Below are 17,004 nucleotides of genomic sequence, written 5' to 3'. Positions count from 1 at the left end.
CGTTAGCTAGCAGTTAGCATGTATCAAGAATCCTCCAAATAATAATTAACTTTTTTTATTAACGTTATTTCAGTCACAATTTAGTCCAACTCATAACGTTATCCAGGTTAGATATGATTATGCATTACATATTAATCTGACCTGAGAGTTGTTGATGATAGTCTCACTCCAGTCCTTTCTTTTAATCACAAAGTCCTCTGTGACTGACAGTGGCTGGTATACCTCAAGAAACCTCAAGTGAGTGTTTTTGCTTTTTCGGTTTTGGTCCCTAAAAATACAGCAAGATGTCATGACAGTGTTGTCTCCAGCTAATCCTGTGACGTCACAGTGACGTAGGCCAGGAAGGGGTTTATATGTTCCTAAAAATCTTAAACGCAAATACCAATAAATAAATAATCTGCAGGGTAACAGGGTTAAATTCGTCATTCAAGACCAAGAGGCATTTAATAAGATGTTGTGGACTGTGAGATCTGCCACATAAGGAAAGAATGCAGCACATATATTGTGTTTGAAGAGTAAGTGCTGTTCATATGGTGCAAAATGAAGAGCAGATGCCAGTTAAAGGCAGATGAAGCAGTCGGTGCAGCTCTTCCAGGCTGCCAGGCAACAAAATGAGCCGTCGACTCTCCTTCTCCTGACTCATATCCACTGAGCCCTCCCCACACAACGGTTTTTAATAGATGAGATAGAAATCAATAGAAGTCAGCACTAACAGGCAGATGATTTAAAAACTTTAAATCTCATCATCAACACGCAGACAAAGACACGGAGCGGCTTTATTTTAAATTATACTTTATTTCATATAAAAACAAAACAATAAACAAATAAATTAGATATTTCTAAAATAATTCTCTTGAGGAAATGTTTAAGACCGCTGTGATTGTGTCGACGGTCGGTACCTGGGAGAAGAGCAGATGACTGGAATGTAAAAAAAAAAAGAAAATAACAATAAAATTTTGTGGTTTTACCAAAAATGTGTCGTTTTGCAGAAAAGACAGTGACACAGAGATGACCGACGGCATGAAATTAAAAACAAATGAGGAGAGCAGAGAATCCTTCGTTGACAATTTTTTTTTTTTACAAATGCATGAAAATGACTGGTTGGAGAATTTAAAGCATTTTGGAATGAAACCCTTCATTTGCCTTTAGACTTCTGAATAAAAAGACAGCAGCAGATCATTTGTTCTGACCTTTGGAAGATTTGAGAGAAAGATGTTTGCTGATGATACACTATGGTCAGTCTCCATCAGTTTGTATTTTGGGGTTTTGTCTGTCGTTTGGCAGACTAAGACTCAGTTGGCATTTTCTCCCCACGGGGGAATTCTCTACAGCTGGTCCTGGTGGCGGCGGCGGCGGAGTGGCGAATCTGAATTGAGATTTGTAATTTAAAAGATGGAGGCTATGGGGATAAAGATAGGGACATTTGGGGGAGAAGAGGAGGCATTACCATAATAAGAGCCTCTTCATTTGCACACAAGCCCAAGCTATCCTCTCACCACCACCCCCCAAAACTCCCTCTGGTCCGTAGGCACACCCATTAAGCCTGCAAAGCCTTCATTGTCCAGCCAGGCTGCGGACCTGAGGACCCCTCGCCAACAGATTGGGCTGGGTGAAGGGTTACAGCCAGACAAAGGAGACTCCCTCCCCCTCCTCCTCTATTTGAAATCAATCACACAGGCTTTCACATTCAGTGTCCCCCCCCCTCCCCTCCATGCCCTGCTCTCCTTGTCAGCAGTGGCAGTGGGCTTGGGCCAGCTCCCCACAGAGTCCTCATGCTAAATCGCCCCGTCCTCCTTTCAGGACCAGTCCCACCCTGGACACATTGTCCCCGACAAAGCGTTCATGTAGGCAAAGAGTGAACGAGTAAAGCTGTTGTTGGGAGGAAGACCGTGAATCAAAGTTGGTAGAAAAAAAAAAAAAAAAAAAAACAAGTCTCATAACCTTTGTGGCTTTTGTGGTTTTTGCCCAAAAACAACCACATTATAAATGGGCTGCTGGATTAAAAAAATGCAAAATACAGGGTTTCATTCCAAAATTTTGACATATTCAAAGCACCAATCGCCAATTTTTTGACCACAAACATTGAATTGTTCATAGAAAAACTTGATTTAAGTGTATCTCAGTCAGTCATCAACAAATTTAACCAAACATAAACCACATCCTTTTCATTTGCATTTGGAAATGAACACTGTGTTTTGGAAAGAAAGCTGAACATGAAAAACGGTGTGACAGAGCTGTGACAGGTTTGGCACTTGATTCAGTTCCTTCCCTACCCCTTTTGCCTCCAGTAACCTTCATTTTTTGTGTCATTCAGAATAATTTATAAAAGGCAATCGTCTCTTCTGCTATTGATATGTACATACAATATTTTAATATTCTAATATATTCACAGGAAATCATCAGTTCAGGCACTTTGCTGCCGCTACAGCAACTTCTTAGCATGAGAGATCCTGAGATTTAAGACCGTTTTCTTTTTAAATAAGCAACACAAAAAGTAAAATAATCTTATATAGAGAGATTTATATTTAACATCAGTCTCTTTTTTTTATTTTATCGTAGCAAAATAAATCTTTTTTTTTGTTAGTTTTTTTTTTTTGTTTTGTTTTGTTAAAAAAGTCTTTTTTACCGAGGTTTTCAAGCCCTGGTTTTGGGTTTTGAGTTTGTGTGAGGAGATCATCGTCTGTCACCCTCTCCCTCCGGAGGAGAAGAGTTGATCGAAGAGAGCACTTCAAGGCGTTTTTTTGAGTACCAGGGTCCATTCTGTTGTGTTTAGTGCCACAGTTTTTCCAACGTTACAACTGTTCTTGGGCACAGTGCCAGAGCTGATAGTACCACATTTTGTTTGTCCCGCTTTTTCTTCTGCTCGTTCCTCTGCCCACGACGAAACGTTTTCTTCTTCAAAACCTCCACCATGTAATGAAGCCCACTGGCCTCAGTGCTCCATGTGCATACATGTGTGTCTGTATGTGTATGTATAAATGCCTACCTATCTCTAAGGGCTTTGTCTGGTGCCATAATGGAGGTCCAGTGGAAAACAGAATAAAATCTTTAACTTAACTTTAAAAAAAAAAAAAAAACCAGCAGTGGACCTTCCATTTAGCCGCCGGTGAACGACTTCACCTGAAAGTCTGAAGCAGTGTTTCCCCCCCCACGCCAGTGTTTGTGTGTGAAAGCGTGGGGTGCCTATCGGAGAGCCGTCTTCACGTCTATCCGAGAGCGCACGTCCTGGTAGCCCAGGAGGCAGGGGTCGGTGGACAAGGCATCGTGGGTGAAAACGGAGTCGTTGTCAGAGGAGCAGGAGCTGGACGTGTCCTCACACGATGGGGAGTACTGTTCAAAAGGCGTGGACAGGTCCAAGTACTGAGGGGTAGAGGAAAGCCACAAGTTAGAGAAATGCTGGAAGAAACTTATTCACGTTTAAATGTTTGTGAAATTGGCAGTAAGCACTGATGGAAATTGAATTTGAGCATCTTTCAAACCGCTATCGAGCAAAAGAGATGCAGATGTGGAGAAGTGCTTTTAGACCATAGGGTCAGTGAAGACAAATATTTTTTCCCAAACTGTGTTAGGTTTGTACCCAAGTCTAGAAAGTTCTGTGACAAATCAACCCTCGACTCTTCTGCAGTCTGACAGTGACAGAAATAGCAGCCTGACTGCTAAAGCCGTCTTTGTACTGACGACATCTGGACGGCAGATTGTCGAGAGAAATGTGCGTGTACATCTTCATGGCGACATGCTGTACATTAGCATGTGAGTGTGTTCCCTAATGTGTCTACGTTTGAAGCCCACCTCGTCAGAGATGGACAGCAGCACTTTGTCTAGCTCCTCCACCAGCTGTTTGAAGGTCGGCCTCTGGGTGGGAACGGCGTGCCAGCACTCGCGCATCATCATGTAGCTGCAGAGGAGACACAAAAACACAGTCAACAATCTATGCAGTATGCGGTTAACTATGATTTGAGAGAAAATGTTAAGTTACATAAGAAGTACTGCCCCATTTATACCAGGGGACTTTGATGTTTTTCAGGCTATGGATCCCAAACCGTTGGCACCACCTACCTACTATATGTGTTCTATATTAAACTTGGCCTAGTGCTATTTATATATATACATTATTATTATCATTTTGCATTCAATATGAAGCTCTCCCTTATCCCTTAAAATATAGTGTGTATTTAAAGAACATTTATGAAAAAAACATATGAAAAATGTCTAATCAACCAAAGATTTTGCGACCCCTCTGCAGCACCTCCACGGACCTCCTAGAGGTCGCCGACCCCCTGGTGAAGACCTATGTTTTATACAGTGTAAAGCAGGCTGACAGATGCTTACAGATCATGTGTGCAGTTGGAGGGTTTGTCCATGCGGTGTCCTTCCTTTAGCAGCTTGAAGAGTTCCTCGACGGGGATACCGGGATACGGTGAACCCCCCAACGTGAATATCTCCCACATGAGAACGCCGAACGACCACCTGGGCACACACAAGAAGACAGGAAAGACAAAGTATTAGTGATCAAGGCTCATAGTAGAATTTAGAGTTGAGAATATATATATATATATATATATATATATATATATATATATATTTTTTTTTTTTTTTTTTTTTTTGATTGTAGAGAAGAGGAGCTTTTCTTGGTTCTTTGGCATAAAGAGACTTTGTGTATGAGAGGTTGAACTTACACGTCACTCTGATGTGTGTAGACTCTGTCAAACAAAGCTTCTGGTGCCATCCACTTCACCGGCAGCCGTCCCTGCAGAGCAAACATGGACATGTTAGATCCCTGCTGAAACTGAGCCACGAACTCTCGCACTTGAAGTATTTTAAACGCAATTCTCACTCCCTGTCGCTGCATGGCATCTCCCACATGATCCCCCCCATCCCCGCTCCCCTCCACCCTTCCTCCCTTTTTTTCTAATTAAGTCCCATTAAGGCTGCTGCCAATCAGAGGAACAACATCAAACATCTGTCTCGAGGAGTGTTTCAGCTGCGAAATGAGCCGGGCAGGAGGGAAACTGACCGAGGAGCTGATATGTTTATGAGCAAGGCAAGATGAGGTTTTCCTTTAAACAATTCATAAATATTGATAATATTAAAATTCTGCTTCATTCACCCTGACGGGGTGTCAAGGTCAACTACAGCCGGAATGGAAAACCAAGAGCAGTAATTTAGCCAAACTCTCACTGACTTGTTAACTACCGAAAAAGAAAGTTTTTCGCCGCGAAGCTACAGGAGCAAATTCCTGAAAATATGACGCTGTCGCTTACGTTGGTGGTTTTCTTGTAGTAGTCGATCTGGTGGACTCCTCTGGCCAGACCGAAGTCGGCGATCTTCATCACATTGTCCTCCGTCACCAGAACGTTCCTGGCTGCCAAGTCTCTGTGGATGCACTGCAAAGACAGAAGAGAATGAATTAAAGACGGAACTGATTACTCCCAGATTAGCACGAGGTTTAAATTAGTCTCATTGACGCTTAATGATGGAAACTAGGCTGAATGTTGTATACATTTATAGCCTCAGCGAAGCAAAAAAGGTGAAGCTAAATTTGATTAAGTAATACTTTATATTTACGAAATGCTCTGTTGAATTTAGATATGTGACACACTGTGTGCCTTTCTGATCCAGCCCGGGGAGGTAGAAAAGATTCACTGCAGATTTTCTTCAAAAGTCAGAGTCTTAGGTCAACACATAAAGCCTCATTTTAGTGAACTCCGCAAAAATAAAAAGTCTTTATATAGAAATCCTGGAGTTTTAAGAAAAAACAACCCTTTGGGAGGAAAAAAGAAAGCACTGTTTGCCCACATTGAATGCATGTCATTAAGTTTATTTTGGTTTTCATTCGAAATAGACGTGGGATTTGTGGCGACGTGCAAAATGAACCAGTGTTGGTTTGCGGGTCTCCCCATAATGGAGGGTTAGTTTCAGGCCCCTGCATTCTTAGGAGGCCGTAGAGCCAGAAACCTGATGCCTGTACCCAGACGAAGGCTCAGGCTGCCTGTTTGCTAACAGATTTATGGCAGCGCTAAAAAGGACAAAGCCCCGCAACGAGGGGACAGACAGATGGATGAGGAGGAGAGTAAACAGGACTTGAAGCTGTGGCAGCTTTCTGCTTAGGAATGCTTGTCTGAGACACCGGCTGGCAGACAAAGGGCTGTGTTGATAAGGAGCACACAAACATAATGCATGCTGGGAAAATGAAAGGGGTAGAAAACATGGGGGTTGGGGGCAGGAAAAAAGAAAGAGACAGGGAGAGGAGAAAGAGGAGAGGAACAGCTGGTGCTGCCATCGACAGTCTAGACCACACCAATCAATCTGAAGGCCAAGTGCCCGAATACAGTGAATTCAATCCTAATCACACTTCCCTTTCAGTCAAACCAGACTTCTTACATTACAGCTCTGTTGCAGATTATACACCTCAGAAGACCACAAATGTTTTACTATCCTACTTTCATCTCTTGACTGTATTTCCTTCTGCGGGGATATGGATACACCTCGGTCATGTTTGATGTGTAAACAAACCCACCGATCTGAAGCGACCAGTGTCGAAGTTTCTTAACAACCGAGTCCCCCCAAAATCAAGAAGCACTAAAGCAAGTTTTTTCAAGATGTATTATTAAAACACCAAAATGTAAAACGTTATCACACTGTTCTTCGAATGAAATCCTTGCGGAGAAGTTATAGCCACTCAGATGTTTTAAAATGTTTTAAAATGCTTCCTCTACCAAGTCATTTTCACGCTTAAAAGTGAACATACCCTCTTAGAGGCCAGGTACTCCATCCCTCGGGCCACCTGGTAGGCACAGGACAGCAGGTCTTTGAATGTGAGCTGCTCCTCAGGCACCTTGGTCACATCAAAGGTGTAATCCATGCCTGGAGGTCGCCGGGCACGCAGATACTCCCTCAGACTCCCTTTGGAAGCGTATTCCACCAGCACATACAGGGGGCCTGGGGGTTAACACAAACAGGATGAAGGATGGAGTTGTTTCTATTGTTGCTTTAGCCTGGACGTTTAGGACCACCATAGTTGAAACACTCACAAAATTAGCTTGGTGAGTTGTTTTTAGGTTTACAATGAAAGGGGTGACATGCCAGGAAAGATAGTGTTTCCTATCCAAAAATATCTTTTGCCAGAAACTCACCATCCTGTGTGCAGACTCCCAGCAGGTTGATGATGTTCTTGTGTTTGTCCATCACCTTCATCAGCTCCATCTCTGAGATAAGGTCCGCCAGATCCTTGTCTGTGGCGTCATCTAAGAGAAAAATGTCTCTTGTTTAATGTGCACCCAGTTTGCTTTCTGCTTTCTAACACTTATATGTTTTTTTCCTACCTTTGAGCATTTTAACGGCCACAGTGGTGGCCTGGTCCGAGGAGTCCTTGTTGATGCCGTAGGCGTCAGCTCTGACCACCTGACCGAAACAACCTTCTCCTAGAGGTTTGCCCAATGTTAAACTAGAGAGAGAAAGAGCAGGAGTTAGAAAAAAGAAAATAAGTATGTTCAAAAGAAAACTGTACAAATCCATAATTTGGAGCTCTGGTTTCTTAAACTATAGGTTGGACTGAGCCAAAATTGGCTGCGGGCATGTTTCTTTTTAGGGCCACGCATGATGCGAGAGCTACAATGTTTAAATAAGCCCCAGAAAAGAAACTAAAATTAGAGAAGGAATGCTCTCATTGAAAGAGGCAGAACGGTTTCAAATGTTATTGAGATCTTAAATATGAGAAAGAATATCATCTGCATCTTTGTAGACGATCAAACAAAGAAGTTGCTCTGAATTGCAGATGACTTACTTCTCTCTAGGAAACTCCCAGTCTGGGTCATAGGGCAACTCGAACTCCATGACTCCAGCCAACATAGGTGAACAGCTGGAAGAGAGACGAGCCACCCTCATCAGGGACGCGCTGGACTTCCCGGAAGAGTTTGACTCCACCGAGTACTGAAAGAAAAGATCCACAGAGGGTTAACTAGTTACCAACAGAACAAAAAGGAAGGTCTAGTGATATGAACCCTCTAGCCCAACATCATGTTATAGTCAAGTACCTGTCTGCGAAGAGGAAATTTGGACAGCTTCTGAACAGGGAGGGCGTCAAAAGGCTCCCTTCTGGGGTGGACCTGCATTCGGCACAACACCACAATGACGATGGCCATGATCAGAGCCAGGAATCCACAGGCGTAGATGATGATGTCTGTGTATTTGGTCTCCATGGTGTCCATGGCGTCTGCTGCTTCCTCCTCTGCAGGAACAGGGCAACAGATTTTAGAAACTATTCTCAAGTATATTCCCAGATTTCAAGATATCACACGCAGCTTGGTGCAATACTTGGTTATATGTCAATGCAGAAAGACTTCACTTCAGTCTTTACCTGAAAGTACGGTGAGCCAGGCGGACTGGTGGGCAAAGCCGATTGAGTTTCCAGCCAGACAGGTGTACTCCCCTGCATCTTCCATGGTCACTTTGGACAGGTAGAGCACTTCCACCTCTGACATGTTCAGACTGCCGGTCTGCACGACACAAAAAGAGGACATAAGCCGATCAATAAACTGAACTATTAGCTAATGTCAGATTGATGCAAACTGATGCAAAGAAAGAAAAACCAACCTTGAGGACCTGAACGTAGGGAGTCCCATCAGGACCGTAACGACTGCCGTTCCTTTCAATGTGCTTGAGCCACTGGATGTGAGGCTGGGCATCACTGTAGACTTTACAGTGGAACTGCACGTCACTGCCCACCACTGCTGTCGTGTTGGCGGGCAGACCGGCCTGAAGGATGGGCCGGTGGGGGGAACGCTCTGTGTCAGGAAGAAATTGGAGAAGAGATCAGTAAAGCAAGCGGAGACTCAAGAGTCACAAAGATTGTATTAAGCTGCAGAGAAACCAGTCGGAGCTTAAAGGATTTCAGTCAACGGTTCAAAGGTGAAGTAGGCACATGGAGAATTTAACTGATCTGCTAAGCCCGATTGGAGTCTGAGAAACACCCCTCTCAACAGGAGTCCAGGTATGCAGGAATCCCAGTCAGCGGTGGCTAAAAATATCCAGATATTTAGCCATTTAACAGCTGACATGCAAGACTGCTTTGTAAACAAATGTCTCAAAATGGCCAGCAATTGTCACTGTCACCATTAATGTGTTTCAATGCCTGCAAGAGACCAGGCAGTGCCATTTTGGGATGAAACCCGGTTTCATTAGCGTGCCTCTTTGTCGCTGGTCTCTTTGATCTGTGGTCACTCTCACTCCCTGATCTCGTTAGTCGTCTCGTTAGTCTTCTCCCCCCGTCAGCAGGGACGGAAACTGACCCCGCGGTGGACAGGCAGCGAACAAATGAACAAACAAACCGCAGCCCTCCTCGATCTCTTATCACAAGTCAGGGAGAAAACTGGAATGGACGCCTGACCGTACACATCCTGCCCGCCAAGGCCGACGCCAGGCGCCCCTGTCACTTTCTACTCACCCCCTCGGTTACCTCCTCTCTCAGGCTGTTTTTTTTTTTATTTTGGAAAGTGCTGACTAATGGTGTTCTGACTATTGCTTTAACAAATACTCTACTGTTCACATTCAGATCAATAATGCACCACATATCTATATTTTTTAAAGTACATATCAGTGTCTTACCCAGGACATCGAGAACATAGCTGTGAGCGATGGAGCCATGTTTGTTCTCCACCACGCAGGTGTAGTTTCCTCTGTCTGACGGCACAACGCTCTCCATCACCAGGCTCCAGTGCTGGTGTCTCAGCTAGGAAATTCAACAAAACATAACATTAGCATGAAAGAGACATTTAACTTAAAGAAGTACCTCCAAAGCAGCACAAAGCTAATGACTGAACTGCAGCCATCCTCACCTTGATGCCCCCGATGCGGTGCTCTCCCCTAAATTCGCGTCCATTTTTGAGCCAGCGGATGCTCGGCATGGGGCTGCCCATGGCCGGGCAGCGAAACTTCACCGTGTTGCCTGCAGGAACTGCGTACAGCTTCTTCTCCATGCGCTGGGTGTGGGTCCAATAGGGACCTGTGTGGACGAATATTGAGCCGACAATGAGACCTCCTGTTTTGCTGATTTTTTTAAGAAGTGCAGCTGCTAAACAAACGACAAACGCACCTCTGGAGAAGTAAACTTGGTCATTTTCGATCTCGGACGACGAGTCCTCCAACCCGTTGTCCTCATCGTCGTCCCCAGAACCCAACGTGTCTGGAAACATGACAAATAAAGACAATTTGACTCAATTTTTCGGCTGCTTTAATCCTCATTATTTCTCCCATTTCAGCACTTGTGAGTTCCCTTTACCTGTCACGGTGATAGTGAAGTTCCTCACAGGCTCTTTAGTTCCCCGCAGGACGCACACATAAACGCCAGAATCTTCATATGTTACGTCTGTGATCTCCATGATGGCTCCACGCATCTGGATGCGAGGTGTGGGCAGAACTCGCCCTCCCTCCTTGTACCAGGTCACCGCCATGCCGGGCCGGGTGTTCATGTCGCAGCGCAGTTTCAGGACGTTACCTGGCTCCAACAGAAGATGCTCTGTGGTGTCTTCACTCAGGTCCTCGAGAACATCTGTTGAAAACAAAGGGGCTGTAAGTATCTTCAAAGATCTGCCCTCCTCGCTTCCGAAACTTAGTTTCCTTCACTTTCCATAGAAGTGGTCATTCCGTCATATATGACCTTTAACTCCCAACCCCACACAGACACAAACACTAAACTACCATGGAGACCAGAAGGCCTAACTGACCCGACCCTCCTTCTCTCACCCTCCCCACCCCGGCCTCCCCATCTTTTTGTTGCTCTGTGGATTATTGTGGGATCCTTCTTTGCTCACCCTCCCCAGAAAAAAAAAAGGAAAGAAAAGGAACAAGGCAAAAGAAGAGAGCGCGGAGCTAATGAACATGTTGCAACGTGACAGTGGACGGGGAGTAAATCTAAGGGGTGGAGAAGGTTCACTGGAGATCTAAGTGAGCAAAGGGAGGAGAGACATTTTTCCAGCCCGGGGAGGAGGACGGGACGTTTTGAGCCCACACAGATGGCCACCTCACCACTGACAGCATTTTAAAATTACAATCTAAAACTGAACAGATTCAGTTTGAACAACAAAAGAAAATACAAGCAATGACACATATTATTGTAAAGTACCTGGAGGGGCTTCAGCAACAGTCAGGTCCACAGTTTGGGAAATGATTGTACCTGTTGAAGGAAAAAAGTGTTTTAAAAAGTGTTTTAAAGAGTGAAGGTCGCATTAATGCTCTTTGGTCTTTTTGTAGTAGAATATGCATGATAACATGTCCCAACTTTAAATGAATCTCACCAGGCAGGACCTCCAACCACGCTGACTGCATAGCCTGCACCGCCTGTCCACCGTGACTTCCCTCAGCCATGCAGATGTACTCGCCTGCATCCCCCAAAGTGATGTTGGACAAGTGCAGAGTGTTCATCTTGGATGCATTGCTCTGCAGATTCTGCACAGAGATGAGATTATATAGCATCTTTGTGATGTGAATAAATAAATAAATCTAACTGAGGTTTGTTGGTATCTGCAGATCTCACCGTTAAAGCCCTGAGGCGGGGTGGTCCGCCGCCCTGGCTCCGCCCTGGCCCGCTGACATCTTTCTTCAGCCACTGCACCTTAGTGGATGCTGGCCTGTGGACTTTACACACCAGCTTTGCCTGACCACCCAGCACCCCTGTGGTGTTTTCTGGGTAACCTGGCACGATCAACGGCCTGGGGACCCGGAGATCTGGAGAGACAGGGTGGAGATGGTCACCATTTTTATTTTTACAGAAGGACTTTAGAGGTTTGTGAATCCTAAATTGAGATTAAGAAAAGCATGTCCACTGCTACAAACCACCATGACGTCAGTGCACCCGAGTGAACAAGAGAAAACTTGTCAAAATACATCCTGCCGGTTTCAGTTTACCTCTGAAAGGTCCAGCAACAGAACTACACCATGTTCCTAAACTGCCACTGACATTTAATGCATCCCAGGAACTGGTGATAGAGTGCCCTGATAACCCCGCTACTATCGTGTCACCATCAGCCACAGTGCCATCCATTCAGTGGGTCACTCGCCCATTTATGCGCTCGCCCACTCACTTGTTGGAGCATATGTGCGCCCTGGCCGGGGACCTCACTTACTGCTCAGTCACTCAGAACGAGCAATTTTCCAGGGCAATTTTCTGTCTGATTGCTTCCTGCGGCACTTAGTGAAAAGGCAATCTGTTCCCTTGTAGGAGTGAAGTGCTGCTTCTTTTTTTTTCTAACCACCCAGCGTAGATGTAGGTGATGCTTTCAGGGGAAAAAAAAAAAAAAAAAACACGCTCACAACCTCGTAAGTGGAAAAATCAGGGATGGCAAAACTAATTAAACTGAGCATCTTGTTGGCGAGTTTTAATGCAAACACATGCAAGTCAAAAACATTAAGAGCGTGAACTCCCTTTAAACATTTTCATCCGACGGAGCAAACTTGAACTAAGAAACCAGGAGCCGAGCACTGATCGCACAGATGAACCACTTGCATTGCAGCCACGCTAATGAACTTGCGGAGACAGGGACGGTGCCCCAGAGTTGAACTCGCGGCAGAGTGTGAATTGTCACCCAGAGGCGAGGGGGCAAACAAAACACAACACAACACAAACAAACCGCTCGGATGGTGCGAGCCAGTCAGTCAGCCAGCCGGCCGGCCGGGCTGGCATCGGAGCCCTCTGTGGAAATCACAATGAAGAGGCCTTCGTGCCCCAACGCTGGAACTCACAGCAGCAGAACCGGCCCATATGGACTTTCTGTCGGTTTAGTTTTAACACCAGAAGCTGCAGAACATATTGAAAAATAAGCCATTCTTGTTTCTGGTTGACTCATTTTTGAAACTCATCTTATGATTCGAGTTTGCAGCTGCTGCAGTTACATAACTGTGTCATCACAACGTCTTGTGCTTATTATACAACCTAAAGATTTTTCTGTTTTCAGTCCGCGTTGGCCTCATTACTCATCTGTCTCGTAAATAGAGAGAGATTTTTTTTTTTTTTTTTTTCCGGAGCCCCCTCCTGCACCTTGTCGTCTGAACAACAAGCCCCGGCTGGCCTCTGTGGCTCTGCAGTACAAAGTGGGGCCACAGAGACAGAGAAGAGACAGCGTCTGTGCTCGATGCCTCCGGGGCAACTATCCACTTTGTCTTTCATCAATCCACACGTCTCCTAACAAAAATGCCATCACTGAATCCTTTAATCCGACTGAAAACTAATTTACTTTACAGCGGGGAAGAGACAGGAGACAAACAAATTCAAAGTTATTGAAAGATGCAGTTTGTCTTAATAGGGACATGTTAATGGAGCGTTAACAGTGACTGTCTTATTGCACTGGCGTCTGTATGTGGAGCATCAATGAAAAAAAGCCCCTGCCGCCCCTCCTCATCCTCTACCGCTGGCACACAGCCAGACAGATTTACACTTCCGAGCCCCAGGGAATCGGACGGATCAGGTAGCGCAGTTTAAGGCAGCAAAAACACTGAGCGCTTCCGACTCCCTCACTCCCCTCCAAGCCTCGACTGCAGCCTCTCATCTCATCTTTGCTTTGCATCAGCTTTGGCCTTTTTAGGGAAAAGTGATCAAATCATCTACACGTGCACAGTGAAATATGATGGATTCAGACGTCTCATCTCATCAAACGGAAGCGGCGGAAGACGTCTACCCCCAAGCCACGTGTGCTTATCTAAATTGTATGCAAACACAGGCCCTTGAAAGAGAATTGATCTGTGAGTGCGTTGCAGTTTCTACTTACCTTTTGCTCTTAACTCATCGATGGCTCTGGCCGTGACCCTGTCCAACAAACAGAGCAGGAGAACGCAGAGCATGCAGACCCTCGCCATCTTCTAGACGCGTGTCTCTTGGGGCCGAGTGGAAAAATTATAAGTGAGAAGCCTGGAGTGGGCCTCACACTCCGGTCGCTGGCATGGTAACTTCAGAAACCCACAAAGTCTCTAAATCAGGATCCTGCTGGGGCAAACAAACACATGGCAGACGGTTATCTGATGATCAGAAACGCGATTCTTTAAGGAGATCTGGCTGCAGCTAGTGACAAAAATAATAATAATACTTTTCTGCATCTAAAAGCAGATGGCAAAATCACCACCAATTGTTTGGCCAAATAGTTAGAGCCTGTTTTGGCCGCGAGCAGCTGTGTTCTTAACCAGATGTCCTGCTAACTGTCCCGCTCGTCTGCCTTACATTGTCCAGGCTCTCCTGTGTCATGAATAAGGAGCTGGGCTGTTGCTGCCTGTTGTTTGTCAATGGACGGTGCTCAGTCTGTCCCGGGGTAATGGGCTCTTACTAGGAAAACACTTGAAACTTGCCAGGAAGCTAGAGACTGTGAAGGAGTGATAGAGAGATTCGACTGGCGGCTGGTGGGGCTTCAGGTTCTGGAGGTGGAGAAATGGACAACTGGACTAAAAGAGGAGTATCGAGTACTGACAGCATCCTCTCATCATATCAATCATTTTAAGCTAATGAGAAACTGACTCACCTAAGATGTAGGTTACAATAACTTTTTTAATAAATGGTCTGGAGAAAACTGGTCTGTACTGAAGAACTGGTTTAACTAGGGATGAGACCAGCGAATTAATCTGTTAAATATAGAAAAGTTGACTCATCCATTCATTAACCAATGCTTCAATTGTAATGCAAATAACATAGGTAACTTGAGAAGCATTTGTGATAATCAAAGAATTTGCTACATTGATAAAAAGCCCTAATTTAAAATGTGAGCTAATTTCAATTAACGTGCAACAAATGAGCATCTGCTGAACCAGATTTAATCTGCAAGCAGATTTGCGTGCAGCACTGTCCTTGTAACTCAATTCTGCAGACTATAAACTTTGACAGCCTGTAAGACGACAAAAGAAGTAATGCAATTTTTGTGCTGCAAGCTGGGCTAACAGGCGCCAGAACCTGGTGATTGCGCACCATGCATGCAAGCCGCGCCCACACACACACACACGCACACACACACACACACACACACACACAGACCGTTTTAACAACCAGCTTGCTGAATGAAACGTATTCTTTCTCAATTAAGGACTGGAAAACTTTTTTCTCCTGCTGCTGCTAATTCCGCTGGCAATCTGCCTGGCTGCTGCACTCTGCTGTGTCCAGCCGGAGCCAAAACACTTCTACTGTATTCTACTCCTCAGCCCTAAAAACGGAGGGAATTGCGTCAATTCACATTTCTGTCACATAATTCACGCTTAATAAATCCGTCCCATGCGATATTGAACTCAAACAGCCCGTGTAGCTTATAATGGACCCTGGAGATGCCAAAAACAAGTGCGAGCCTGTGACTTGTAATGTCACGGTGTTCGCACGTGTGCGCGCCTCAGTCGGTCAATATATTGGATCAGTTCAGTAGAGTATGTGACACATCCGGAGATAATTTTTAAAAAGAGGCATGTTGTACAGCAAGTTTTCCCCCAAATTAACACATTAAACCGGCTCATCGTATGTATTTGGTCTGTCTTTTTAATCCGTTTTCAATCCCACAACTTTTTATTGGTTCTGCGCTCTTGACAAAGTTCAAACTCCGCTTTGAGCCATACAAACCTGACTTTTCCCATGACACAGTCTATGTGGAAGGTTCAATGTCTACCAAGTGATTTGTTTGGCTCTGCGCATTGCAAAAAAACAGCACGTTAAACTGCTTCTTCCTTTAAATAAAACGTTTAAAAATGACAAAACTCGCCTTAGTCCGTTCCTTTACAATGAAAATGATTCAACCTAAAAGTTGAAGCAGAACAAAATAAAACCCATTCTAGTTTCTATAAAACCTGAAAATGACGCAGAGTGTGAGATACGCTGCGTTATGTTATGTTGTAATCTAACTCTTATTTCGCCGTGTCCTCTGACAATGAATGAAACAACAACTCTTCAAGAATCCCCAGCTGTCTCAGTCTGTTTTCACCCACCTTTCCTCCCGGGCTGTCCACGCAGCGATGACTGGCACCACTGGGGGAATCACTCCTTGTCCCGGTCGATAAGAGTGAATATAGAAATCCTCATTTGGAACTCTGATATCCCTGGAGTATCCTTCCAAAAAAACAGCCGGGCGAGTCGCTGCGTCTGCTGTGTATCCGACTGAAATCGAAGTCGAGCTTATAAATCCATCAAAAACAGCCCCCTGCAACATGAACGACAGCTGCCGGGCTCTCCTGATGACCGGGCAAAGTCCACTGCGGCCGGCCGCTTAAAACACTAAATCCGTGGAGAAAATGAAGCCCGCGGAGAGAGAGAGAGCGGATTTCTTTAGTGTAAATAAGTCCAAAATGTTGTGAAAGAATGGTCCGGTGTTAAGACGGGTGGGTGGGGAAAAGCCCCGTGGTTCAGTCTCTTCTTAGTTACACTGGACAACTCTTAACGTGCGTCTTTACGCACAAGTTATCCTCTTCTCTGTGACTTTATCCTGGTGAGATCTGAGCTCTTGCAGCTGAAATGTGGAGCTCAGCCTCCTCCGTCCGTGTCCCTTCAATCGCAAAAAGAGAGAGAGAGGGGGGAGAGAGTGAGAGAGAGAGAGAAGAGAGAGAGAGAGGAGCTATCGGATCGACTGCGTCCTTCGCGCACTAGTCCTCCTCTTCCCCCACTTTGCTGCTCTCCGGACGGCAGTCACAACAACAATGGTCTGAGAACGGCCGGGGGAGCAGGAGGAGGAGGAGGAGAAAGGAGGGGTAGTAGAAGAGGGAGAGAGGGAGGGGTACACTCCTGCTGCCACCCCCACACAAAAACACCCCCCATCCCTCCTCAGAGCTGGCAAATAAAACCCTAGACCTTATCCCTCCTCTCCACCGAGCGCAAATGAAATCAGTCTAACGATATTTGTCGCGGGCTAATTGCTCCAAGCATGTTTTTCCTTCTTCTTTTTCCATACAGTACGCGTGGAACACATAAATCACGCCACTGAACGAGTTTATTACGAAGTCTCATAATTTAGTGCGCGTTAATTGCTCTTCAGAAGACGCATTCAATTAAGCAGCTTTTGT

General features: G+C 45.2%; 1 protein-coding gene across 1 annotated transcript; it reads right to left on the bottom strand.

Moving 5' to 3' along the window:
- Positions 1-775: 775 nt before the first annotated feature.
- On the bottom strand, positions 776-16,624 carry fgfr4 (fibroblast growth factor receptor 4). The gene is made up of 21 exons (XM_047607798.1): positions 15,937-16,624; positions 13,758-13,969; positions 11,531-11,721; positions 11,292-11,442; positions 11,120-11,170; positions 10,277-10,546; positions 10,091-10,180; positions 9,834-10,000; positions 9,604-9,727; positions 8,593-8,783; positions 8,357-8,495; positions 8,034-8,227; positions 7,784-7,929; positions 7,323-7,444; positions 7,134-7,244; positions 6,749-6,939; positions 5,262-5,384; positions 4,677-4,747; positions 4,330-4,467; positions 3,790-3,895; positions 776-3,360 (listed from the first exon to the last, which is right to left on the bottom strand). The coding sequence occupies exons 2-21, from the start codon at positions 13,843-13,845 to the stop codon at positions 3,184-3,186; spliced, it is 2,841 nt and encodes a 946-aa protein (XP_047463754.1). The 5' UTR covers positions 13,846-13,969; positions 15,937-16,624; the 3' UTR covers positions 776-3,183.
- Positions 16,625-17,004: the final 380 nt, after the last annotated feature.

This window comes from Mugil cephalus, chromosome 15 (assembly GCF_022458985.1).
Source record: "Mugil cephalus isolate CIBA_MC_2020 chromosome 15, CIBA_Mcephalus_1.1, whole genome shotgun sequence".
Lineage (NCBI taxonomy): Eukaryota > Metazoa > Chordata > Actinopteri > Mugiliformes > Mugilidae > Mugil > Mugil cephalus.
This window is presented reverse-complemented; position numbering and strand designations above follow the sequence as displayed.

What these genes read in the sequence shown, in the direction of transcription:
- fgfr4 (XM_047607798.1), bottom strand. Translation starts at nt 13,845, where the DNA reads ATGGCGAGGGTCTGCATGCTCTGCGTTCTCCTGCTCTGTTTGTTGGAC. An exon ending in CTATGTTCTCGATGTCCTGG is followed by an intron (nt 8,784 to 9,603) that starts GTAAGACACTGA and finishes TTCCTGACACAG; the next exon opens with AGCGTTCCCCCCACCGGCCC. An exon ending in CTGGCTCACCGTACTTTCAG is followed by an intron (nt 8,228 to 8,356) that starts GTAAAGACTGAA and finishes CTGTTCCTGCAG; the next exon opens with AGGAGGAAGCAGCAGACGCC.